Source organism: Anguilla anguilla, chromosome 5, assembly GCF_013347855.1.
Source record: "Anguilla anguilla isolate fAngAng1 chromosome 5, fAngAng1.pri, whole genome shotgun sequence".
In the NCBI taxonomy this organism is placed as follows: domain Eukaryota; kingdom Metazoa; phylum Chordata; class Actinopteri; order Anguilliformes; family Anguillidae; genus Anguilla; species Anguilla anguilla.
In genome coordinates this window covers 52138700-52163959 of record NC_049205.1, presented here as the reverse complement: position 1 = coordinate 52163959, position 25260 = coordinate 52138700, and the positions used below count along the sequence as shown (strand labels likewise).

General features: G+C 42.4%; 2 protein-coding genes across 3 annotated transcripts in view; both read left to right on the top strand.

Annotated features, from left to right (window-relative positions):
• Positions 1 to 7093: 7093 nt before the first annotated feature.
• Positions 7094 to 12176, top strand: tmem9b (TMEM9 domain family, member B). The gene is made up of 5 exons (XM_035419926.1): positions 7094 to 7347; positions 8169 to 8260; positions 8679 to 8787; positions 9576 to 9710; positions 10185 to 12176. Exons 1-5 carry the CDS (start codon positions 7264 to 7266, stop codon positions 10338 to 10340), a joined length of 576 nt encoding a protein of 191 aa, XP_035275817.1. The 5' UTR covers positions 7094 to 7263; the 3' UTR covers positions 10341 to 12176.
• Positions 12177 to 13712: 1536 nt separating this feature from the next.
• Positions 13713 to 25260, top strand: part of dennd2b (DENN domain containing 2B) — a 58511-nt gene continuing 46963 nt past the window's right edge. The window contains exon 1 of one of the 2 annotated variants that reach the window (XM_035419713.1): positions 13713 to 13865. The gene's annotated coding sequence lies outside the window, so the exon portion shown is untranslated. Of the gene's footprint in view, positions 13866 to 21705; positions 21864 to 25260 lie in introns of those variants that run through there. The other variant, XM_035419714.1, reaches the window with a different exon arrangement.

Genomic DNA, 25260 nt, shown 5'->3' with positions numbered 1-25260 from the left:
ACCAGTTTTGTTGTTCCGGCTCTTGTAGTCCAACAGATTGGATTTGAAATGAAATGAAACAATGAATATGAGGTTAAAGCGCAGACTGTCAACTTTGCAGGTATTTACATTCTTTTACAGGAAAATTATTATTATTATTATTATTATTATTATTATTATTATTGTGCACTGTTATTACTCATTTCTGATATTGAAATGGCTGCAATACTTTAAATGCATAAAGGCATTTTAGAACACTGAGTGCATTTCTTTCCTGGATTGTAGGTGAGCAGTCTGCATTTATGATAATAACATCCCTGTGTTCCCAGAATAGAATATTATGTTTATGCCCTAGAAATGATGAAACTATTCATGCAAATCCCCTGCATACAACGGTAGCACTTTTATATTACTGTATATAATCATCGTACATGCATTTGTCACATTTGGCATGTCAAGCTGCAGCAATATAAGAATAATTGTATTCAAATGCATTAGAAATGTTTCAGTGGCAGCAAAAATACAATTATATCCATTATATGTTAATGTTGCCTGCCACATTCATACTGTCGATTGGTAAAACATTTCATTCCAATTTGCAAAAATGTATGTTGCCAGTTTTTGAATTTCCATCATTACATACCATTACAGTATTTATTCATTCATACTAACATTTAAACTACCTTCTTCCTTACAAACAGTGATCTCAATATGAATAATTAACTTGTTATTGGCAAATGATTCATTTATAAGATACACTGTCCGGCCTGTTCTTTGCATCAGAGATATTTGATAGCTAAAAATGGCCTGTTGGCTTGCTCTGCAACATGTTTATTGACTCCGGATATGTAACCATGGTAATGGGCCTGGCTAGATTTTAGTTTTCTTCCTTGGCCCCGAAAGCTCATTTTTGAAATAATATTTACAGAACTATTCTGGTGAACCATTTCTCCTTCTTTGCAGTGGGGCCCCAGATCCATATTATGGCTGTGATATTTGGCTGTCTAAAATGTAACCTGGTCTTGTAAACATACTAATGAACGCAGGACAGAAACCTTTTTTCTGTAAAATTCCACTATGAGATGCACTGTGTATCTATACAGATAGGTCATCTCTGTTTCGGCAACACCTGTGTTTGGCAGCCTGGAAGCCTGTCCAATCAAACAGCTACTCTGTAAATGCTGTTGCTGTCTTGTTATCAGTTTTTATCTTTGAATTACAGGTCATCAATGCAGGCTCACTGAGCTCAGCCTCAACACTTAGGCCAGTACTTTGAACTGCACTCTTACAGAGCATCTGAGCCGCGTACGTCCTCTCTCCGCAAAGGCCCCTTCACTATCGGAGGATGAAGACCGGTGGGACGCAGCGCTAAACACCCCTCGCTGCGATCCAGCCGGAGGACTGACGCAGCCAGGGCTTCACGTTATTCCCCCATGTGAGAGCGGGCGGCGCCTGCTTTCATCACAGCGCACAATGGGTCAGGGGAGATTGCCGCAGAGGAGGCTTCCTCGAGCGAGCGTCAGAGCCCGGCTCCTCTCAGCGTGAGTGCACGACAGCGGCGAGCCGGAGCGTCCGACATCCACCGTCAGCGTTACATAACCCTGACCCCGACGACGCGCGGCGTGGTTGACATGGCAACCAGGTGGTGAGGGTCCGCAGCCCCGTATGGGTGCGCCCAACAGGGGGTAACGGCGATTTGCACCTCCCTTGCGCATCTGAATGACGTGGTCCGAGTGTTATTACATGTGTTTTCCTTAAAAGGCTGACTGTTTTCTGTATGAGCTTGGCTAGCATACTTGTTTTTTTCATACAGTCAGGAAAGAGCAGTAGTTTAAATACAAGGATTTGAAAAATGTGTGTTTGCATTTGTATTTTGCATTTTGTATGTAATATGGATTTGTTACGTCTTTTATGTATGATTTATACCCCTAACCACACATTCATTAAGGAGGTTTTTTATGTTTTCCAACAAAATACATTTTAATGTATTTCATTTTTTTAAATCCCTGCATATAGTACCATGGTTGGTCTTAACCAAATTGGATGTGCTTATTGGAATTCCTTGCTTGAATGCATGAAAAAGATAAACTTTTCATTATTCTCAAATTATGCCACGCTGCACATAAATATGAAATGAAAGTTTGAAACAGAGGTTATTCATGAGAGATCTCATACAAAATACGAAATGGCCCTTGAGTTATTTGTCTGTTTTAAATACCACATAGCTTTTAAAGGTCACTTTCTATTGCCTTTTAGCTAATTAAGCGGCGGCGTTCCTGGAAGTCAACACCAGCACAAGACCATTAGATGTGGTTTTCCTGTGTCCATTTCCTCCGGGCCCCCAATGATGGAATAGAATAATGCAGTTAACCCTCATTTGTGTTCATCAGTGGGATGGTGATGACGCCGGGTCTGCCTCTTTGATGAGGTACCAGATTACAGCTATACTAAAGTTTGATGTTCTTAACTCCCAAGTTTCTAAAGGGCACACCATTAGAAAAAAATTATAATTGTGAAAGTAGCTCCTTATATTGCAGCGTGTTTTGTTTTATTTCCGATCATCATTGACTGTTGAATCCCTTAGGATAGGGTTGTCCAATCTTATCTGAGAAGGGCAGGTTTGGGTGCAAGTTTTTGTTTTAGCCCTGCACTACAACGCCTGATTCAACTAATTAACTAATCACTCCAGATAACCTAACACCCCTGATAACACCCCTGCTGTAAACGGTTCAGGGCTTCTCTGCTTTTGCCCTTCTATGGTGCTTTCTGTCACAGATGAAGATGAATGACATCACTGGACTTCTGGACTGGAATTGTGAGACTGAAAACTTGGCGCGGAGGGAGGGGCACTGGAGCCTTATCAGCCCCCTGGGTTTGTGGAGGCATTCGTTCCAAACAAATGTGATAAGTGATGATGGAAAGAGAACTGTTTTAAGAAAACAGAGCAACTGAAAAAAAAGTAAGGTTTATATCTGTGGCTAGACGCTGCTCATCAAAAATGACTGTGAATTATTCACTTCTGTGAGTAATTCACCAGAGAAAAGAACAGCAAGGTAAGAAGAGGTGTGATGTTGGAAAAGAATAGCAAAAAATAGCAAAATAGCATTTTGCGTTAGCATTTTTGGAAATATATATATATATATATATATATATTGCTATTCTGCAAAAAATATATATTAACAAAAATTCTAAATGCTCTAAAAGCGGAGGAGCTGTAACACTAACTGCAGGGGGTGCTGGAATCAGGTGCTGCCTCAAAGACTGCTGGAGCAGGGTCAGAACAATGGACCTGGCTTTGAGGATGGAGAGGTATGGTGCTGGGATGTCTACAAAGCCTGTAGGCACACATGGAGAGGGCTAGACTAGAATCAAATCGAAGCTTTGACTCTCCTGTGTGAAATGCCATACACATAGCAGTGCGCTCACTCGCCAACTTGACAATGCACCTGCTCCTGCTTCAAAGCAAACCTGCTGATTCAGATTGGCTGAAGATGATCAATTAGCAAGCAGGTGGGTCAACGTTTGGATTGCCTGTGCCTCCTTGTGTCCAATCCAATCACTGGATTTTTCTTTCTGACATTTTGAGCCAGCTGCAGAGAAAGCTTCGCCATACTGTGTCAATAAAACCTTAGGAAGATAAGCTTCATATGGGTGTACACTGCCACTCTTGTACCATTAAATATCTGGATTTGGGTATTCAGTGCCCTTAGTGCCTGTATTGGTTTATGTCGTTGTTTTACATAATTTATTGTGAAGAATATCTCAGCTGAACCACAGACAAAGGAGTTATAATCGGATGCAGTAGGACATCAAGTAAACAACCCATATGGAAATCACTAGTACTGACTTTGTGTCTTCTTGATATGTCCTAAAAAGAAAATCAATGTGGTGCTTATTTGTAAATACTTAGAATAGCGATACCAATGCTTTCCCTGGGTTTCTGTTATTTACAGTCTGAAGGTCACAGTAAGGACAGCTCAGGGAGGAGGGGTGCACTACATTGCCTCTCATCAGACATTACCTTCTTTTAACAAGAAGAGAAAAATGGCACCTGGCCCTGACACACTGGCCCTGGTGCTGTTTAGCATGAAAACGCCATGAACAGAGGCTTCAAACTTATTGTCCATCTTTTCCAGCAAACGCACACCTCAGTGCAAGTATATCCAGGGACAAGCATGACAGTTCTTTGAATCATGAGGTATAAGACAAAATGAAACTGCAAATGTCTGGTTTTTGGCGATGGAGGCTAAATTCTGGTGACAGATGAACTGCTTATAACAGGAGTGAACTGTAGCTCAGCAGAGAAACCAGCCCTGTCAAATGTCTGCTACTTTATTTTGGGCTTGGAAGGGAAACTTCCCAGCCTAACTGCTTTAATCACATTGTGCGTTATTTTATTTCATTTTAAATTAGTCTGCTCTGAGGAAACTGGCTAGACTGAATAGGCCCAAAGTCAGACGCGATTTTCAGAGAAGAGTCAGGCATCTTCAAGGATGCCTTCTGTATCCTGAGAGTGAGACAGCTGGGCTTATTCACCTACTTAGTAAAGCAAATGTGGAGAGCTATTCCCGACCAGACCAAAACTGTATTATGGGGATGACTCTCCTGAAAGCTGGATTAAGTCAGAATTGTGGCTCCTGTTGTGTTGATGGTGGTAGTGCTGGTTGGAAACACAAGCCCTTCAGTGGGGTGGATGTCTGTGGAGACTGTGAAGAGGAAGGCAGAGCAGAAATTCACAGTAGTACAAGTGACACATGAATTTTACAGTGAGAACACTGGGAACAATATTCATTTTCAAGAGAATGATAAAACACGATGATTGTGTTGTACTGTTGAACAATAATCCTGGTTTGATAAGAAGTTTTTTCATTGCAGATGTGCTGCAATCAGCTTTAAATTTTTACTCATTCATTTTTTTTACAACATTTTTGCTTGCTGTTTTTTGTTTGTGATTTGATTTTTATACTCCCATTCCCACTATAGCTTTAATATGCAGTGGCATCTACTTGTTGTGAGATTACAGACTGAATCAATGTGTAATGGTTATTCCTTGACCCCCAGCATGTATGCAAATGAACTGCAGATTTTTGACAAAATTCAATTCTGACTTCATGTGTCAGAAAGATCGCTTGCCTCATTTGCAGTAATTAACACTCACAAGTATTGCATATAGAGTGTGAATTAAGCATCTGCAGTGACTCAAACATCTGACAAGTCGGCAACAAGATGACAAGAGTACTAAAAAAACCAAAAAAAGACAAAAACCCTGAATATACAGTTATCAGTTGCTGTCATCGTACCATACCCCTTTGTCTTGCACTAATTGAACTGGGAAGTTGGGAATAGTCAAGTTGATTGACACTGAGGGCCCCGCCATTTTGATCCACTGATGATTGTTACACCCCCACCAGGGTATTGCAGTATCAGTACCAGAGATTACATGAATACTGACATGTTATTGAATCTTTATCTGGAGATTATGGATTATTTATTTTCATCTCGCCAACTCTGGAATGAAGGCTCTTCTGAAAATCATCTAATATCTTTGGAATATTAATGTTAGCGTGACAAAATGAAAGTGAAAATCTCTTTGCCATTACGCCACACCCACTGAGTCAAAAGAACTGCATCACTGCACCAGTTACCTCACTGATAGGCTGCAGTCCACCAAACACTTCAATGCACATTGGTAATAAATGATTTATGAGGACGGGGACTACTATTCTTGAGAAAACACCCATGCAAACCATAGGGAACCATTCACCGCCAATTCCCAGAAAGGAGAAATCTTGGGAAATTAGTAGATAGTTATTATTTGAAGAGTTGGATGATGAGGAACTGATTTCCTTTGAGTCTCCAAATAAGCCTGTTTGAATATTTTACTATGGGCATTTTACATGGATCCTGGCACCATCTCATCCATGAGCTCTGGAGAAAACAGGTGTGAAACTGGCAGCTCTGCTCCTTTCTGTATCTCTCTCTTTCATGCTCTGTGTCACGCTTGAATACCCTGCCGTGTACAGCAAACCCCCATAAAGCTGAGGCTCCAAAGACTGAGAAAAAGGCTTGGAGAGAAAAAGGAGGCAGAGAAGAAAGCAAGAGGACGAGGGTGGGGAGGAAGTCTAGGGGCAGAACAGAGAGGGAGCATGGACAAAGAAGCACAAACAGGGTATATGAGGGAAGAGAGGGAGAGGGTGAGCAGGGAAAAGGAGATGCGTTAAGCAGGGAGAATGCAAGAGCAATCAAAGACAGCATGAGAACAGAGAGAGAGAGAGAGAGAGAGAGAGAGAGAGATGGGGGGCAGCCCACAGATTTCTCGCTCCTTGGGTTTTTAATGGTTTATTGTGTGACGCTATAGAGTTTAACAGATGGTTGAGTAGCAACAGATGTCTCCCAGCAAATACACACTTCAATACTTGTGATAAATTATATTGCTCTGGGTGTTCCTAAAAAAACAAACTACCACCAAGTGACATTTCAGCAGGTTGGAAATAAGAACCCCCCCCCCCCCCCCCCCCCCCCACCTTTCTATACACTGTCCAATTTCAGTGTAAGTTACTCATGAATCTTGAAACAAGATTGATTCCTCAAAAAGTCTATGAACTACAAAAATATCCCTGGTGTATCGTGCATTTGGCAAAAGAACTCGGAGACACGGCCTGTCTTATATTGCCCTCTAGTGGCAAATATTTAAATCTTCAGACATTCTTGTTATATTACCTGTGCTTAAATCAATAAATAATGATAATGGCATGATAATGATGATGACAGAAGACCATAAATAATATAAACGTTCAAGCTGGATTTATTACACTGTGTTGTACACTGCACACCAATTAACAAATCAAAACTAGTTGTTTTAAAGTGCAATGACTTGCCCGATGGTCTGGAACAAAATCCTGACTGTGCCAGTTGTGACTGTGTCCCTGATTGTTTATCACAACGCATGCTTTTATCATGGAGATGAGATGTACCAGCACACAGCCAAATGTTTAAGCAAAGCCTTCCTCTAGAGTGCATTCTCCTCCCCTAAATTTACGGTCTTTGGTACTGTTTCGTCGGTTCTGTTGTGCATTTCACTAGGGCAATTGCTCCTTGTTTCCAGCGGAAGGGTTATACACGGGGACAGGAAGCGTTTCATTGTGCAAGCTGTCAGCTGATCAGACGACTATCGAAAAGTAATGCACTGACAGATCACGCTAACAATTTATTGAATAAGGATATACATGTAGCTAGTTAATAGCAACGACTCGGTCCTATCTGCTGTTTAAATACCGTCGAATTATGTCCCGGATCGTACTCTGTCTCCAGGTTTTTTCTTCAGTCTGTTTTCTGCTTTTATTGTCATCACGAACAACAAACGCCAAGGTACAGCAGCGTCTGCGTGCATCGATAATGCTAGCTTTCTGCCAAACATGTAACAGTATGCTTTGTTAGCTAGCTAGCTACGTAGTTATATTTTGTGGACAGTAACTCTATGACATACTAATTGGGCTAACGAACTAGTAACGAAACGAAGTGTTACGATTGTGCTGTCGACATCGTTTAATAGTCGTTCTGGCTTTGCTTAGACTATCGTTGCCAACGAGCTAACTTTGCTAGTTATGATAGCAACTAGCTAAAACGAGCTAGCTCTCTCGCTACCAAAATAATATAACCAAATAGTGGACTGCTTTTATCCATATCAAATGCTTATTTTGAGACGTCACGCGTTCAGTTTTATTTAGCTACGCAGGCGCTATATAGGCTAAATGCATATTAGAACATCAACTTGACTGAAGTGTATGTTTTAGGTGTTTAGGTAGAAGCTACTTGACGTAATTTAAACCAAGATGCAATGTAGCGTCACCAGCGTTTTTGACGTTACCTAAAATAATGATATAATTTCAACGTTTTAATTAATCTGATTCAGCGCTAGCCCTATTGAGTATTGTTGCTACGTTTCACCTTGAATGGTCTTGAATCTGTTCTACTGTGGTGTAGGTTTTCATTTCATCCGTAATTTGACACTCCCCGACTCTACTAATTAAACGCTCGACAAGATCTCTAGCTGTCGAGGTGTGCTTTGTTGGGATTGGAGTGAAACCCTACTGGATAGTAGATCTCCAGGAACAGGGTTGGTTACCACTGCTGTAGATGAACCCACGCCGAGCCCTGGTTGTTGTCTTGACTCGTTATCTTCCTTGCAGAATTCTGAAGATATCAGGTGTAAATGCATTTGCCCACCTTACAAAGATGTGTTGGGACAGATCTACAATCAAAACGTGTCACTGAAGGACTGGTATGTGTGATTTGAATAACTTGATTTAAACTCTTGTTGTTATTCAAAATCACAGTTCTTGCATGCACGTTTTCTCCGCACTTTAACAATTACGATGTTAGTCAAGAAATTTCAGTTTTGGTAATTTCACAACAATTGTTGTATCCATAAAACTGAGACATGCAATTGTTGAATGTTCCATAAATTAAAATTACACCCACGCAATCCCAACATGCACATATCTGGAGAATGTTATTTTAAAAGTTCCATCTAGAAATTCAAGTTAGCTGTATTTTTAGTTCATAATATTTATTCCACATGTTTGATGCCATAGGCCCACCCTCATTCATAGGAGCATGTTATGGGTGAAGGAGATTGTACTTGTTACGTGTTCCTCCTTTTTATGCGGTTTTTCTAACGCGCTTTTGCGTCCGTTCAGTAACTGCCTGCACGTGGTGGAGCCCATGCCAGTGGAAGGCAAGGATGTGGAGGCTTACTGTCTGCGGTGCGAGTGCAAATACGAGGAGAGAAGCTCCAGCACAATTAAAGTAAGAGGCCATTTAGGACTTTAGCATGCACGCATTTACCGCAGGTTCTTGTTAATAAGTCATTTGTTCTTGTTAATAGGTCATTTGTTCATTGAACACACACTCTTGATATTAATATTTAATGCACAGCTGGCTTTGTCAGAGTGCTGTTGGAATGACAGAAGAGATAACTGGAGTTGCATGGCAACTCTTAACAGTAATTTGGCTCATTTTCAGAACCTTTTGCTACACTAAGCATTTAGAAGGTCTGTATACACATGCATACACACCAATGTCAACCATTGTGGACTAGTTGCCATTAATATTAACAGTATTGCCATAACGCATCAATCAGAATTAAATGGTGATATTATTCATGATACAATGATAAATAAAAGCAAGTATTGAAATCATCTACAGTGCAAATCCAAGTAGGTTATAGCTTTAACAGACCATCTAGTGGAGCCTTCACTGGCCAGTTATTTGGAAGCTGCATTAAAAACCACCATATACTGTTGCAGATTATTGAGGCCTGCAGTCCAGAATAGAGCATTGTCGTCTACTCTGAGTAGTCGCAGTTAAAACTTTAAAGTTTATGACAAATCTGGACTCTCGGGTCATGTGTATCCCGCTAAAGAACGGGTCGTTTGGGCTTTCCAGAATTTAAGAAGGGAGAAGTGGGATAAATGCGGATGCATAGGTCTTTATTTAGGTTCTCAGGTTTGTGTATGATGTGAGCAGCATACAGTGCATCCCGGGTAGTGCTTACCCCCGTAACTGGCCCAATGTCCCCCTGCACTGTGTGTCAGGTGACCATCATCATCTACCTGTCCATCCTGGGCCTGCTCCTCCTCTACATGGTGTACCTGACCCTGCTGGAGCCCGTGCTCAAGAGGCGGCTGTTCGGACACTCGCAGCTCATCCAGAGCGATGACGACGTAGGGGTACGTGCCTGGCTGCGTGGTTCACGCCCCCGTCCCTCTTCAGGCCCGCCCTGGTTCCTCTGCCTCACGCCCTGGATCCTGCTCTGGGGCAGGGATGTGACACAGGCGGAGGTCATGTGACCCATGATACTGCCCTGGCATTCTGAGTGTTCTTTTCCTGGACTGTAAACACTGTGACCTCGGATGCTGGGCTGTAGCCAGGTGGTCTGTTACTAATTAACTAATGACATTGCCATGGTTCTACAGTGCTCCAATTTGAGGGGAATTTGCTCCTGAAAAATAATTTAGGAGTACATCTGCCAGGTGAGATGCATTAGTGTGCTGCTTGATCTTTTTACTTAGGAGTAAATATATAAATATGTGCGCCTCAGAAATTTTTTAAGTGCACAGCCCTCATCGCACTAATATGATAGAGCCCAAGTGTGCTTTGCGCTTGTCTGTATCTAAAATGTTTTTTTTTGTCTTGGTTTCCAGGACCAGCAGCCCTTCGCCAATGCACATGACGTGCTTTCACGGTCGCGGTCACGGTCCAACATGCTGAACAAAGTGGAGCATGCGCAGCAGCGCTGGAAACGGCAGGTGCAGGAGCAGCGCAAGTCCGTGTTCGACCGGCACGTGGTGCTCAGCTAAGCCCCGCCCCACTGCCACTTCCCCCGGCCTGCCCGAGTCCCTCCAGAGAAGCGACATCACTGTGACCGGGTCTTTCCTGCCCCTCCCCCCGACCGCCGTTTACCTCCCAGTCTGAAATCCTCATGAGTGTTTTTTTTTTTTACATCTTGATCTTTACTGTTCATGTAGAGAACATGTATGTACAGTGCAGTGTGTGACAGGTGTTCCCCAGTAATGTGTTATAAGTTTATTCTCCTCAGTTTGTAGTTTAGCACTCCAAAGTTCAAAGTTCAAGCCTCATACACAGATGTACATTATGGGGGACGTTGGCGGGGGGAGGGGGGGTTTGTCCCTCTCACTTCTTGGGGAAAATAATTTGTTCCCCAGTTTTGATGAGTGACAAAGTGCATTCCAGCATCCCCGACCACCAAGTAACAGTCACGCGCACACACGCACGCACACTTTTAAAATGAGACCCATGCCACTGCTCTAATGAAGTGCATTTGCGTTTGGTTTTTCAGTTTTTGAAATTTGTGAGCGTTTGGCCAAAATTTGATCTCGGCAGGACTTGTATGGCCCCACAAAATGGGAGAATTCAGTCCCTCCAGCTTGAATAGATCAAGGGTGTTTACATACTTTACGGATCGTTTTTCACATAATGGAGTGAACGCCTGTGTTTTCCCATGCAGTCTGTGAAAACGGTACTACCAACACCAGACCCGGACTGGAGCACTGCTCAGTTTGAGCAGACGTCAGTATGCACAAGTCTAGCATCTGCAGTATTTTGTGGATGTCTTGAGTGCTTGTAAAAAAAAAAAAAAAAAACTAATAATAATAATATTCCAAGCATCTACACTCCATTTTCCCCAAAACGTGATGTTGAATCTATGAATTAAGTGTACTATATCTTTTTGCGGATATGCTTGCATGCGCAGGAGTTATTGTAGAAAATTAACTTTAACTTAAAGATGTACAGTATTTGAATAACATTTTGCCAAGTAATCTGATATCAGTCCGGATGGTGTCAGGACTTCCTGTGTCTCGTTCACACTCAATGACTGTTTGGATGGTTTCGAGTCAGTAAGTAAATATTTCTTCTTGTTCTCAATGTTATGGATGCAGTATACAATAAACCCGGTGATGAAACTACTGAAAAATACATGTGGACAATGCATTAACAATATTTATAATCTATTTGTGATCTCTCACTGGGGCAGCTTAATGTGTGAATGATCCAAAAAGTGATTTCCTGTTTGATCTATTGTGTTTACCTATACAGGATTCATTAACTGCACTTTGTAAAAATCCTTTTATTTGATTTCGTTGTTCATATGTAAAATGAGCACAAGTGTTTTCCCCGACTATTATGTTACGTTCGGAAACAATATTTTTCTGACCGAAATGTTACTAAACATTAAGATTAATCAGCACGGCATAATCATTAAAGTTAACACTACCATAGCATGCCAATACCTGTCATTATCATCCAGGCTCTTTCTGTAGGCAGTTTTGCAGTCAGTGCAGGGGTGTCTAATCCAATCTGAAAAAGGGCCAGTGCAGGTGGTGTTTTAGCCTAGCACTAAGACGCCTGATTCTGCTTATCAAGGCCTTCACCGAAGACCATGATTAGTTAATTAGTTAAGTGAGTTAGGCTGGGCTAAAACAAAAACCTGCACCAACATCAGCCCATTTCAGATTAGATTGGACACCCTTTGGTGGATTAGAAAGGAAGAGGAAATTCTGATAAATGTAGCTGTTAACACTCATCCTGAGAGATCCGAATTAAAATGTTACTTGGTTCTTGTATCATTTCTGTGATACCCTCTAATTTGAAATTAAACTGTGTTGTACAAAGAACATTTTGCTCATGTTGTTATTTCCACAGCGGTGCACCGTTTTTTATTTCAAATTTTGCTTGTGGACAAACATAATTTTCATGAGCCATTACACTTATGTTTCACCAGTGTAAAATATTTTTCTGATTATCTTGTGCTGTTTGCCATTAACCAAGTGCTTCAGATAACAGTGCACACAATAAGAAATACATGTGTTTCACCATGGTAACCTTGGATACTGTTAAGCTCAACTGAGCACAAGACTTATCCCAGAGTAGGAGCAAGAGTTGAACTCATGAAGTCAAGTATTCTGCAACATTGATTTGGGATTTTTTTTTTTTTTTTTTGTAAATTAGATGCAGTCACTGGTAATACTAGTGTTACTAGTGTAACTGAAATAAAGGGGAACTAATTCAGAGCAGGAATTCCAATATAGCCGAATCAACTTTTGTGGATGTATGTACCTGTGTGTGAGTTTTCACTCCAGAGAAAGTGGGGAGTGTATGATGGTGCTTATGGTTACTTGTGTTCCTGACAGGATGTTAGTTGCTGGACTGAAGCCACTTCCTGTGGCGTGTCTGCCTGTCCTTCACGCCTGCCGCACCGTTTACAAGGTGACAATACTTGTGAAGCACTTAAAACGGTTGTTCCGGGTTCTACCATGCCGTTCATGTGCTGTGTGTTAACTGCGGTGGTGGATATTCCTGCAATATCTCATGTAGTCCACTAGGTGGGGTGATTGCACACTATAGACCAGTGATTCCCAACCTGGGTATGCTGATTTTCTTTCCAACCACTTATTGAAATTTCTGAAGTTTAACAAAATGTTAATTTTCTTGATTAGATGCTTTTCATGTTTAGAGGGATTATTTACCCTCTTATACCACATTATGTCAGAGATGTCTATTAATGCCATAAAGTCGTCCATTTATTTATGGTTTAAGAGGGAAAATGATTTGCCTAAATATAAAAGCACATAATTAAGAAAGATTAACAGCTTGTTAAAATTATGATATTGCAACTGTGGTTGGAACGAAAACCAGTGCACACAGGGGGTCCCCAGGACCGAGGTTGGGGACCACTGTTGTGACAGTTGTGGGTGATTTAAGGTGAATTTCGGTATTTAAAGTAAAACCGTGAGATAAAAAGCGATCACAGTATTGTGAAAGGAAAATAAAAACATCTTTAATTTAGTTTGGTCTTAGTTTGCTTTTTTAAACATCGCCTAACATGCTGGACTCGTGAATTACCTTTATTATTGTGCAGGGTATTCGTTTTATTAGATATGTCGTCTTAAAACCCGTTCTTGGTTAACAGACATTTAATGATTGCGCCCATATTTTGTCAGTAAATAGTTACCTGGTGCATTTGTGTGTAGCCTAGTCCGTCATTCTAACCCTGCTGCAATAAATTTAAATAGTAAATCTTGCGTTAAATGTGAAGTTGGAAAGAAACCAGTCTATTCGGTGGGCTGAGTGCACTTCGGCCCTCATGAAATGATCATATTCCAATGCCTTGGAAATATATGATACTTTCACTGAGCAGTCGTCATCGCTTCCTGTTTTTTTTTTTTTTTCTTCGGCATTGTTGCGATCCAAAAAAGATTCTTGCCGGTGCAGTTAAGCCAGAACTTGTGCAGACACGGGGAGCAAAGACAAGCAATGGATTTCTGAACAACAAAAACGTAAGAAAACCCAGAAAAAAACAAGAGGTGAGTGCATTATCTTTTTTTGTTTTTACTCCCCAAAGGCGTGAAAATGCTTATAAAATGATTTCACGCTGTTTCACAGGCTAGTACTAAATCAAAGATCTTACAGCTAGTTCGGCATTATTTCAGGGTATTATTAAAATTAACTTCACTGAAGTAGGACAGATCACTTTACGCCAAAGTTTTGCCAATGTTATAATATGTTATTCATGCGTGAAATACTAACGAGGGGGAGCGGGATGAAAGTGTCAAAGTGATAAAATAGCAACGAATTTGCTAATTTAATTATTGTAAGGGTCAAGATGATACATTTTGTATCTTATCGAAGATCACTGGTGCTGTGTTGTTTTTTTATAACGCGTAATAAATTGTAAAATGGTAACGTAGCTGTCTGTTTGGTTAAAAAAAAAAAAAAAAAAAAAAAAAGAAACCCGTCGGGTTCAGATAAGTGGAGATATCGTTGGCTACTTTGTAAGGATACAAGGGGGCGCACTTTAACTTGTTATAGGGTTTGTTTATTAGATTGAATATAACATGCAAAATATTTTTTACGCAATTTGAGAATGACCAGTTTGTGTCAGGACGCGTATATCACGTAGCCTGCTTATTCATAGCCTCTTTGCAGAGTTAACACCAGCATTCCCGGTCCTCTTCCATATGTAGCCTATAGCCATTATCTGTACCCACGTCTGTGTCTGACATCTGCAGATATACATAGGGGAGTAAGGTATTAAAATATATTTGGAAAATATTCGGAAAAGTCATATTTTTTATGGTAAATATCCTGGGTTTGCGAGGTCATAGCGAGGCTGTGTCTGCCACAGCTCTTCTTCAGGGTTACTGTGGACTTGTCTCGATAAGGACAGTGGGGTGCAACTCAAAACAAGCGAGGCTACCAGAGCGTTGTAGGGCTCCTCGTCAAGGATCCTCTGGGGAGGCGATGTAGTTATTATGGCTGTTTGGAAACTCCAGTCAGAGCCAGTGGATGAAAGATAACAGTCTGTCTCGACCACCGTGGTTTTCACCAGGTTCCGTGTAGTTTTTTTTTTTTTTTTGGGTCTTCAAAATGTTATTTATTTATTTTTTATTTTTTTTATTTTGATGTAAAGGTAATTCGTGAATAAATATGATTGACGCCGTTGATCAATTTTGCATGTTTAGTGCGGTTACTATTGATAGCGTGTTTTCAGGTTATTACAGTTGTGTATTATCTCATAAATTTGTTACATTATTCGCGATGGGTCATTACTGTATTTGAACACAACACCGATTAGAATTAAGGTTCAGAACGAAACATGACAGAGACCCGCCCCCTTTGGTGTTGAGGCGCAGCTAACAGCCGCGAGGAGCGCCTAGTAACTCATGGGTCCAATCAGTTTCAGCGTGCGGATTGATTAAGCTTCTGGTTTCCACTTCCTTTTGTGATTATATCTGTCAAGTGCAATATAGCAGCAAATCATTTTAAACCATATTCTCACAGTACGGTACAATGTTATGTACCCTTTGGCGTTCTGAGGGGGAATAAACCCTAAAACTCTAAAATCCCATTCCAAACTGAGATTGAGGGAGAGAAAAGATTTATTTTGCCCCCATAGGAGGTGGAAGGCTTACATTGGGCGTAGCAGCTCTTCAGATAGTAGGCATTTTCTGAGTGTTGTAGGCCCTGCAGAGAGGCTTGTTCTAATCCTGTTCTGTGGGTCACAGGCTCGAGTATTTGTTTGTGTTGCCATGACGGAATCTCAGTCCTCATCCATCCCCCATCCTACCCCCACATGATGATGCATCTGGCATAAAATAGCAAATTAGGACAAAAACATTCAAAAAGTTCTGTTAGGTCAAACAGTCCTGGCAATATATTTCTGTGTACATATATGTGGCTTGTCTGTGGCTACAATTTTCACTGAAAAAAAGAGAGCAATTTTGTCACTGTGATGCGAGACTGGTGAACTCTTTTTACATGAGTCGCACCAGATGTTGTAACAGATGCTGGGCGTGGCAAGTTGCCAGGTGCGTCTTCTGGAGGAAGCTCAGTCCTGCATCTTATGACACTTTGGAACCAGTTCCTCAGTCACAGGCATATAGTAAGTGCTTTGTACATATTGTATAACTCATCATACTGGAAATCTTGACTTGACTACTCGTCCAGGCTATAGCACTCAGTTGTTCTACTTGGTTTTTTTCTAGTTTTCATCCTCAGGGGTGGTTTTTTATATTTAAAAAACTGTTTTTCTTTTCTTCTCTTTCCCAGTTTGGAAAGCTCAGTCCTATTCATAACCCTGTCCCACCACTACAGCAGTCCCTGTCTATTTTATCCCAAGCTGCTCTGTGAAGAGACAGTAAACTCCCTGCCCACCAAAATCCCCTCCCCCCTCTCCTCAACAATGTATGGCTGCTGGCCACTGTCGGCACTAATGCAGTCAAGGTCACTATGCGAAGAAACAATGTTGTTGCAGCAAAGGCAATGCAACTACCCCCACATACTTTTTTCTTTCCATAGCTCCCTTGACCCAGCCTCACTTCAGGATTCTGTAGCACTGGTAATGGGGAAGACTTAAGGGATGCTCCACTGGGAATTGCGGTGTTTTGTCACTTTTGTAAGGTCCCTAAAAATAACAGATGGGGGGCCTCTCACTGGTGCAAGTTAATCTAGTAAGAGATCTAGTTGCGATGGCGATATTATTGCTGTTTTTCCCTTGCCTGAATTGCTTTAGCAGGTGTCCTGTGCTGAGAGGGGGCTGCTCGTGGGGATGGATGGCCCTGAAACACATTTACAGAAACAAAAGCGCGACAGACAAACTTCTCCAGTCATTCTTTGAAAAAAACAAAATCCTCTACAGAAAGACGAGAACTATCTGTGAATAGCTGTCCACTTCCTTTCCAAACTGTGTGGAATGGAATTTTTAATGACTCTGGAGCATTGGTGTGACACGGTTGTTTTCAGGTTTTTGGGCAGCACAGATTTTCTCATGTATTGGACACAAGAAAAGGCATTCACTTAAATAGGAACTAAAGAAACACTTCAGGCAAAGCCAGCCAGGAAAAGCATGAATTCCAGAAGTATCAAGTTTAGGCTTTGGTTATAGATCAACAATAGCATGGGCTGTGTTTTCTTTCCATTGCGCACAGCTGTTGGGGGAAATCGTGGAGCTGTCAAATCACAGTGAGAAATATAATCCTTCAGAAATCTTTACCAAAAAAAAAAAAGCCTGAGAGCGAAGCACAGGCACGTCTTCATGCGGGCCCCCCAGTAATGACATGGCTTTGACTTCATCTGTGATGAGAAGAACCATGTGCTTCGGGATGTTCGTGTTCGTCACTGTCCTGCTGCACCATACCCAGACTGGCAGGATCCTCCTGGGCACTGGATGAAACGCTGAGGCCAATGGTGCCAATATAACATGGACACGAAGCCCGTTAGCTAAACCACTGTCCCTGCGGCTTCAGCGCTCTCCACCTCCAACTCCATCCGGTTGCTGGTGATACTCTGTTGGGTCAAGGCCCTGGATTGAATCCGGACTGTGCCAGTGCTGACTGTGGCCATGGGGTGACACGCAGTTGGTGATTACGTTGCCCAGTTGTTGGGAGGGTTCAGTCAGTTGGGGGTCCATGTTTCACCGCTTTCTAGTGACCCCCACTGGCCACCTGTAGACCGCATGTCAAAGCCGCATAAGACAGGTCTTCCTCCGACTCTTAGCTGTAGTCTGGGGTGTGACAAGAAGTAGTGGTGAAGCCACATGTTTCAGAGGAGAACCACAGATGTCTACACTCCTACACTCAGTTCTGCTGTGGGGTTCATGCATGAACGCAGCTGTGAGAAGTGGATATGTGCAGCCCTGCGCTGGACACCAAAAAATTATTTTTCAAAAACTTTTTTAAATTTCCAGATTTACTTACAGTGAATACAAACATGCTGTGGCTGTGCTCTGAATGGAATGCGCCGAAAATGAAACTGTAGCAGAAACAGGACAAGCCCTGTGTTTGAATATGTTGGTGAGGTGTGGGTCGGAAACGTGGTTAGAGGGGCGGCGATGGTAGAGCTCTTATGCTCTGGGGAATCTGTTTGCTGTCGCTCATTTGAACAGAAACTCCTGCCTTGCTTCCTTATAGGTCCGTTGCCTGGAAAGAAAGCAAGGACAGCCAATCTGGTTTCATTGTGCCAAATTCTGTTACTAATGGGATCAGTCAGTCACTAAAAAAAGAGTCTTTTATTTCAAGTACCTATTTCAAACGCCTGTTTTTCTCCTTTATATGTGATTAAGTGCAGCTGTCTGATTAATCCAACTCATCTCAGGTTGTATAATGACATACGCAACATTATAGGAACATGTTTTCCTTTGATAACGCAAGAGGATGCTTGGAATTGTATGTTTTGTTATGACTCGGTCAAATCCGTTCAACCACATCGAGAGGGGGAAAAAAGAGTGTTCAGCTTTGAGGTAAGCTGCGCTCAGAATGCAGAAAAGCCACATGTTTTTGTTTCATGATTTTCCTAACAGGCATCCTCCCCCTGGAGTGCTATTTAGTCTGGGCTGCGTTGTTTTCCTCTACAGCGGAGCAAGATTTCTGATAGCCAGGAGGAGTGTAGTCCAAGGAAGGTGCTCAGCATGTTCCCCATTTTTATTAGCGCTTGTATTTTATCTGTCTTACTTCATCTTTTTTTTCTCACCAATTGGGACTCGGCAGTTGTGTCTCTTGGATCACCCCTGCCTCACCCAAACCTGTGGCCAGGGGAGTCAGTGCAGACGCAGCAGAGGTACGGGCTGTGCTAACGATGCCTGACAGTGGAAGTGGTAGGGCTCAGGTACATTATTTGGAGGAACCATTGAGGTGATAGCCTGAACAAGACAATCCAACCACCCTATCCTACGCATTGGGAACTCACTCATATGACGCTATTATACTATTGTATTATATTGTGATACGCCTATATGGCAGTGTCTCGCATTTTATAATGCCTTAAAGTTTCGCATTATATGGCCTAAACCAATTATTTGTACAATGGATTCTGGTGAAATTGTTTAGACATTATGTGCATATGTGATATGCCAATGCTGAATTGTAAAAATAAATGGTAAATTAGAGGTATGTGGCTTAATTGATGTCTATGATGTGGCTCTCATGCTTACTGTAATGATGTGGCTGGTATTTTCATGTGCAGTTCAGTCCATACTCACTCAAGGGTGTTCCCAGGAGCATTTGCACAGGTTCTGCTAATTGGGACAACATTCTGAGGTTCAACACCAGCGTTATAATCTTCAGAAGATAGGAATTACACTTCACTTTTAGAGGGAAGTGTGGAGATGCTGTTCTCTGCTAAGCCAGACAACGGTGGCTGTGCATTTGTAGAAAAGGCAGGGTTTTGCTAGTTAGTTTTATTGACACCTTTATTTTGCAAACAAAAAGTCTTCTTTTGTTTACTTTTTGCATCCATACTGCTTGACATTATCTTTTGAAATGGCTTTTGAATCAGACCTTGCACAGAAAACAATATGTTTATCAGACCATCTGTTTTCTCTAAGAGTAAATGCATGTAGTCAGCAGTTGGTATTCCTTAAATGCTCAGAACGTTTTCTAGTATCACATTATCTGTGGACAGATAAACACACAGCTCCCTCTGTCTCTTTCATTCAGTTTTTTTCTCTCACTCTTTTTTCTTTCTCTGTCTCTCTCTAAGTATGAGTTTCCTTTGTACTGCTTTCCTTGAGTGCATTCATTACAGATGACTTGGCCATGGCAGAAGGATCTCCAGCTCGTTTTAATGAGGCTTTATAAAAAAAGAAGCTCTTTGTGTCTCTGACTCTGCCTGAAGCTGTTGAGTCGGAATAAGAAGTGCTCCAGTGGCCAGATAATTAATTGAGACAGTTTACCATTCTTTAATTGCCTTGTGTGCTGAAAACTCTCTCTGTATCTTTATCTCTATTTGGAGGGGGTGATGACAAAAAGTCAAGGGCACTGGGGCCCTGTTATTTAGCAAATACAAATCAACAAATGTTGGTTGGACGCATACATTGGCTTGGCTAATTTCAATAACACTTCCCCTGGGGTTCATCATTTTACAATATGGAGCAATATGATCCAACTGTATGGTCAATTCAGCTATGGTGCATACAGTAGGTTTCTTTCCTTTCTCATGTACGGTTTCTCTGTCTCTGTCCTACTAATTATGCTGCCATCGTTAACTCCTGGCAGGGGTTATATGTTGCCCACTGCACTCATTGTTTCTTTCTTTTCTACCCACATCTCCTCCTCCTAACTCTCTTTTCTTTGTTTCCCAATCTCCCCAATGGGGCAACTGGCCCCCTTCCCCGAGTCACCCCGAAGCCTACCGTCTGCCCCCTGTATGTCCACCTCTCCAGCCTGCCAACCCACCCCTGGACCGCCAGTTTTGGATGCTTCGTGCAGCCTGTCCAAAACGGGCTTGTTTTGTATTTGCAAGCCCACACTCTGAGCCGGCCAGAGGAGGATGCCCCCCCCCCCACACACAACTGAGTCCGGTTCCTTCTAAGGTTTCTTCCTACATGCCTTCCAGGGAGCGTTTCCTTTCCACTCCGGGGTGGCTTAGGCCAGGGTAAACACATGTAAAGCATGTTGTGACAAACCCTAGTGTAAGTGTAAAATGCACTATACAAATAAAGTTTGATTGATTGCTTGATTGCTTGATTGATTGGTCAGTTTTGCACCAGTTTTTGCAAGGGCTGCCAGCCACAGCCAGCAGTGGAGCAGCAAGGATTCCTGTGGCTTGACGAGCCGCCCAGCAGGATTAGCAGCGCAGCAGACCATGTTTTCTGCGTTTACTTGTCATCCGGCGGCTCTTGTGTCTCCCAGGAGACTGTACATCAGATGCCTGAATTACCGTTCTGACAGTATCTCATCTATCCCACGGATAAAGCGCACACAGATGGGTCCCCTAGTCCATGGGCTATTGAGAGCGGAAGAACACAGAAAATTATGTTGCAGACCGACTGATGCATCTCACTATGACAGACTGCAGTTGGCTGCATGAATATCAGACATTGCTAAGCCCATGTGCCCTCTGTTAGGTTAGATTGAATAACGATAGAATTAGAGTAGATATGATTAGCATCACAAGGCCCCTAAATTCTTTGGGTCATTTTATTGGTAAGGAATTTTGAGTGCTAAATCCTACTGACAGTCCTATTTCAATGTAGGTTGACTACCTTGTTGAGGAATTGACCTTGTTAAAACACACATTCAGTATTTACAATTTTTTATAATTAAAAGCAAGTTTACCTGCTTTCAGAATATCTTTAGGTAATTAGTTAAGAGTTGTCTATCAATGTTGGACTGGACTAGAATGTGCAACCGGGTCTTTGCATTGCATCTATTCCATAACGGATTTTACACTTGTTGCGGGCTTGTTGTTGGCAGTGTATTTTTTCTGACAAGAAGAGCTATTTACTGAAATTGGTGACTAGGCGGTCGAATGCATTTATAATGAGAACATTTGCATGAACACTCGGACAAATCAAGACACTCGCAGTAGTATGTCCGAGAGGCGGAATTAGATTCCAATGAATATGAAGCTGAACTCTATGTTCAGATATGTGCAGGATGGAGAAATCGACAAAGAAAAAAACTGACCAGAATGCGCATTGCGCAAGTGTTAATTGTTGTCGTTTTGCACAGTGCAATTCATTTATTTTGGAAGACTGATTTTAAACAGCATATGTAAAATCTACGAATAATGGCGTGCTTTGGTGGTGGTTCCCGGTGGCTGGATCCGTGAGTGAGAGGGTGCAAAAAGACGAGTGGGGGCAAAGTACAAAATCCCTATAGAAACCAGACCAGTATGTAACTGCATTCTCTTGTGAGGGAGGGATTAAAGTTTGCTGGGAAGGTCACGTCTGGGAGTTGAGGGAAGAGCAGCAGGTATCACGGGCAAACGCGGGGGTTTTCTACACTGCGGCTCATAGAATTGATGTTTATCTGGGAAATACAAAAATGAGAATGGCGTGGAGAGAGAAGCCGTGCTGCTTTAAGGTAATTCTGTTATGTTAGCATGTCACTGCATCCCTGTTTGTTGCAGACAGGGAAGGGAAAGTTACAACTTTGTCTTTCGGAATTGCTTAAATCCATTTCCCCAAACAAATGTGGAACATTTCTACGGGATGATGTCATACAGAAACAAATGTGTTCTGTTGGCAGATCAGAAAACTTAAACATTTACAGAGAATTGTGACCATATTTGGTCATTTACTGTAAACGTTGTCTTGCATTTTCACCCATTTCTCATGTTCTCAATCTTCTCCACCGTACCGTTCTTTTGTGTTTATAAGTGCCTTGAGATTTACAAAAAAATAATTCTTTCACATAATTTGCTTTGTTTTCTGCTCTGTGACGCTCAAGGGCAATCCTTCGGCGCTTTGCAATCAAAATTTTCGAAGGGAATCCTGTGTAGACGGATGCAGAGATTAATGTGGACACGAATAAATCCGCGTGTGCGAGGGATATTGACGCTGATTGAAACCGGTGGTTTCTTTTTTTTTTGTCACAGTTGTATTTTGGACTCAGCTCTGACTAATGTAAATACCCCTACATTAAGCGTGTAGCCTACTGTTGCCGAACAAAATGTCCCTTGGTGTTTGTCTGATATTAAGAATATGTGCTATGGGTGTTTGTACCATTCCCCATTGTGGTCTTAACCCACCCCACCCCGTCGCGTTCACTGCCGTGTACTATAATTTCGACAATCATTTTTCCTTTAAATTTTTAAAACAATTACATTCACTTTAATCAGTGATGTTGGTGCGCTCTAATACTTGACAATAGTCTTTCTGTGTCCTTTGTCCTCTCCTTCAAGTTACATTGGATCATGGGCCCAAAACCCAGGTCATCCCCCAGTTTCTAAGTCCAAATTTGAATAATAGGAGTAGGGTGGTTTTATTGTCTCTATCTGTTTATGGGGTCTCCCATCACTACTCCAGACTCATCACGGTACGTGTATTATCCAACCTTCAACGAAAGATTTTGATGTGCTTTTATTCACCTTTCAGAAGTGTTGTGGGTGCTTACTTTTTTGTATTGCAGTGTGAATTCTGGGAATTTCATCATTCCCTGCAGTCTGTGCCCTGTTTCAAACGCAAGTCATTGCTTGATCTCAGTTCATGTTGCTGCATAATATTGGCTACTCATCAGATCTTTTTTGCTGATATAGCTGAAAGTTTGATGAGTTGGGCGAGTGTAAATGGTGTAAGTGCAGGTTTAGGTTGCTGTTTCAAGGTGAGATGTTAATTCAGCAGGATGAGCTGCAAAAGGTGTGTGGGTTATGCTTCACAGAAAGATTCACAAGTGTACTAAAAGTTATTTATGTGTTATTATTAGCCTCAAAATCTGAGAATATATTGTTGACTGGAGATGGGAACGATTTCTGTACATGCCACACCCCCCACTGAGAACAGACCAGTAGAAAGCAAAGGATTAGCCACATGCTGTCTGTGGACTGAAATTTATTGAGGGATGAGAAGCCGAACAGAGAGCTTGAAAGGGAAATATTATTTGTGGAAATGAACACCACCTCAATTCGTTACCGTTCACCCTTTTTTTTATTCGGAACCTTCAGTTGCTATGAAACTGAAATGCATCATTTTGGTACACTTGGAAAATTGGTATTTCTTGCCCGGATTTCTCCAGCCAAAGCTCACTCAGTCGTCTTTTCCCTGGGTTCCCAGCAGCTCCCCTGAAAGTTAGTACATCTATCATTTGACATGGGTGTGTGTGCCAGTTCCCCGTTGGTGTGGCCCATGAGTAGCCTGACTATACCCCCGTCCCCCCCTGCCCCCGTCCCCCCGTCACCCCCGTCCCCCACTCTCCCATAGTGGGCTCAGAAGTGTCTGGAATATTTCGGGCTTGAATGGGAAATTTCACCCATTCAGTGAGAGTGAATCGGCTGTTTATATTTACTGGACCTGTCTCACCAGGGGGTGGGTTGGTTTTAGTAATGCCAGGGCTCCTTGATTACAACTGCATTAGATCCTCCTACAGATGCATCAAGTGCCCACAGGATATCAGTTGTGGCCAGTGAGAGATATAGTATGTCCCTGCCAAAAATCTCTCTTGTAGTATTGCGTGGGTTTTAAGCAATAAAGTTGTCTCAGGTTTGCCAAAAAGTGTATAGGATGAGTGCAGATGGCAGTTGATTTCATACAGTTTTTTTCCACAAAGTTTTCACAGATTTGGGCAAAAAAGCGGGATAATTCTTCAAAAAAAAGAATGCTCTGGAAGCGTTTCCATTTCTCAACCTCCTATCTTATCTCCTCTCATCACCCCCCTTTCCCCAGACTTTCTGCCAATTAGTGAATCACAGGGACTCTCCTGTTCCCCTGGGAGGTGAATCACCCCAGGTTCAGTCCTCCACCACCCGCACAAGCCCCAACCCCCCCATCCCGGTCCCACCCCCTGAGCGCAGCGGGACCGAGGTCACTCAAACATTTCCTGCCCCGCCCTTATCTGCAAGGGGCCAGATGGGTGTTTGATGTGCTGATGGGAGGACGGCGCTCCCATGTCCATATTAAGCTCTGACTGCGAAGCCTGCCAGCCTGCACCGTAGCCTCCTCACAGCGTAAGTGCGAAAAGCCTGAATATGAAATATCAGGCCAGCAGGAGTGTGCCACTCTTTTCTGAAGCACCGGTCCTTCTGAGAAAGCGTTGCGCGGTGTAACCTGCAGGTGCCTTGCTGTTAGCGCTAGCATGCGGTTGGCCAGGGGCTGTGTTAGGCGTCCTGTTGGGGGGCTGCCCAGGCTTACATTCCAGATGCCTTACGCTCAACGTGTTCGTGTCACTCTCTCTGCAGTCCTAGCAGCGCTAGAGTTCTGTGTGTCCTTCACTGGCTCATGATTTCATTACCTTGCTGAATTACCTTCATTTCTTGAAACAGGCAGCAGGCTTAATTTGGAGAATTAAGGAGAATAATCATTTCTTAACTCGTATGTGTTTCTTTTGACCACAGTTATGCACCTTGCAGTAACATTTATTTGACAGTGATGTGAAATTACAGATCCTTGGTCAACCTGACCGTAGCATCAGTCACATGAAATCCCTGGAACAGCTGGTGCAGGTGCTGCCTGTGGGAGGTGCAAATACACACAATATTTCAGATATGCTTGAGAGTAAAGAGTGTGTGTTGATACTTTGTCAAGGTGACACACATTACTGACCCCCTACTTTGTTTTGGGGGTGGCAGGAGGTGGGAGGGCTGGCCTTGACAGACACATGCAGTCTCCTCAGGTCACAGAGTAACTTTGTGCTGGCTGCATGAGAGAGAGGTATGGAGAGACAGAGAGAGAGAGTGAGAGAGAATAGCTGAAGGAATTGAGTCCATCTGGAGCATGACATGAGTATGGGGAATTGTGGTTATGCGTGCTGGAATTGTGCAGCTGGT

Coding starts and splice junctions, on each gene's coding strand:
- tmem9b (XM_035419926.1), top strand. CDS start 7,264: ATGTCCCGGATCGTACTCTGTCTCCAGGTTTTTTCTTCAGTCTGTTTT. Junction 8,261..8,678: donor AACGTGTCACTGAAGGACTG/GTATGTGTGATT, acceptor GCGTCCGTTCAG/TAACTGCCTGCACGTGGTGG. Junction 8,788..9,575: donor GAAGCTCCAGCACAATTAAA/GTAAGAGGCCAT, acceptor ACTGTGTGTCAG/GTGACCATCATCATCTACCT.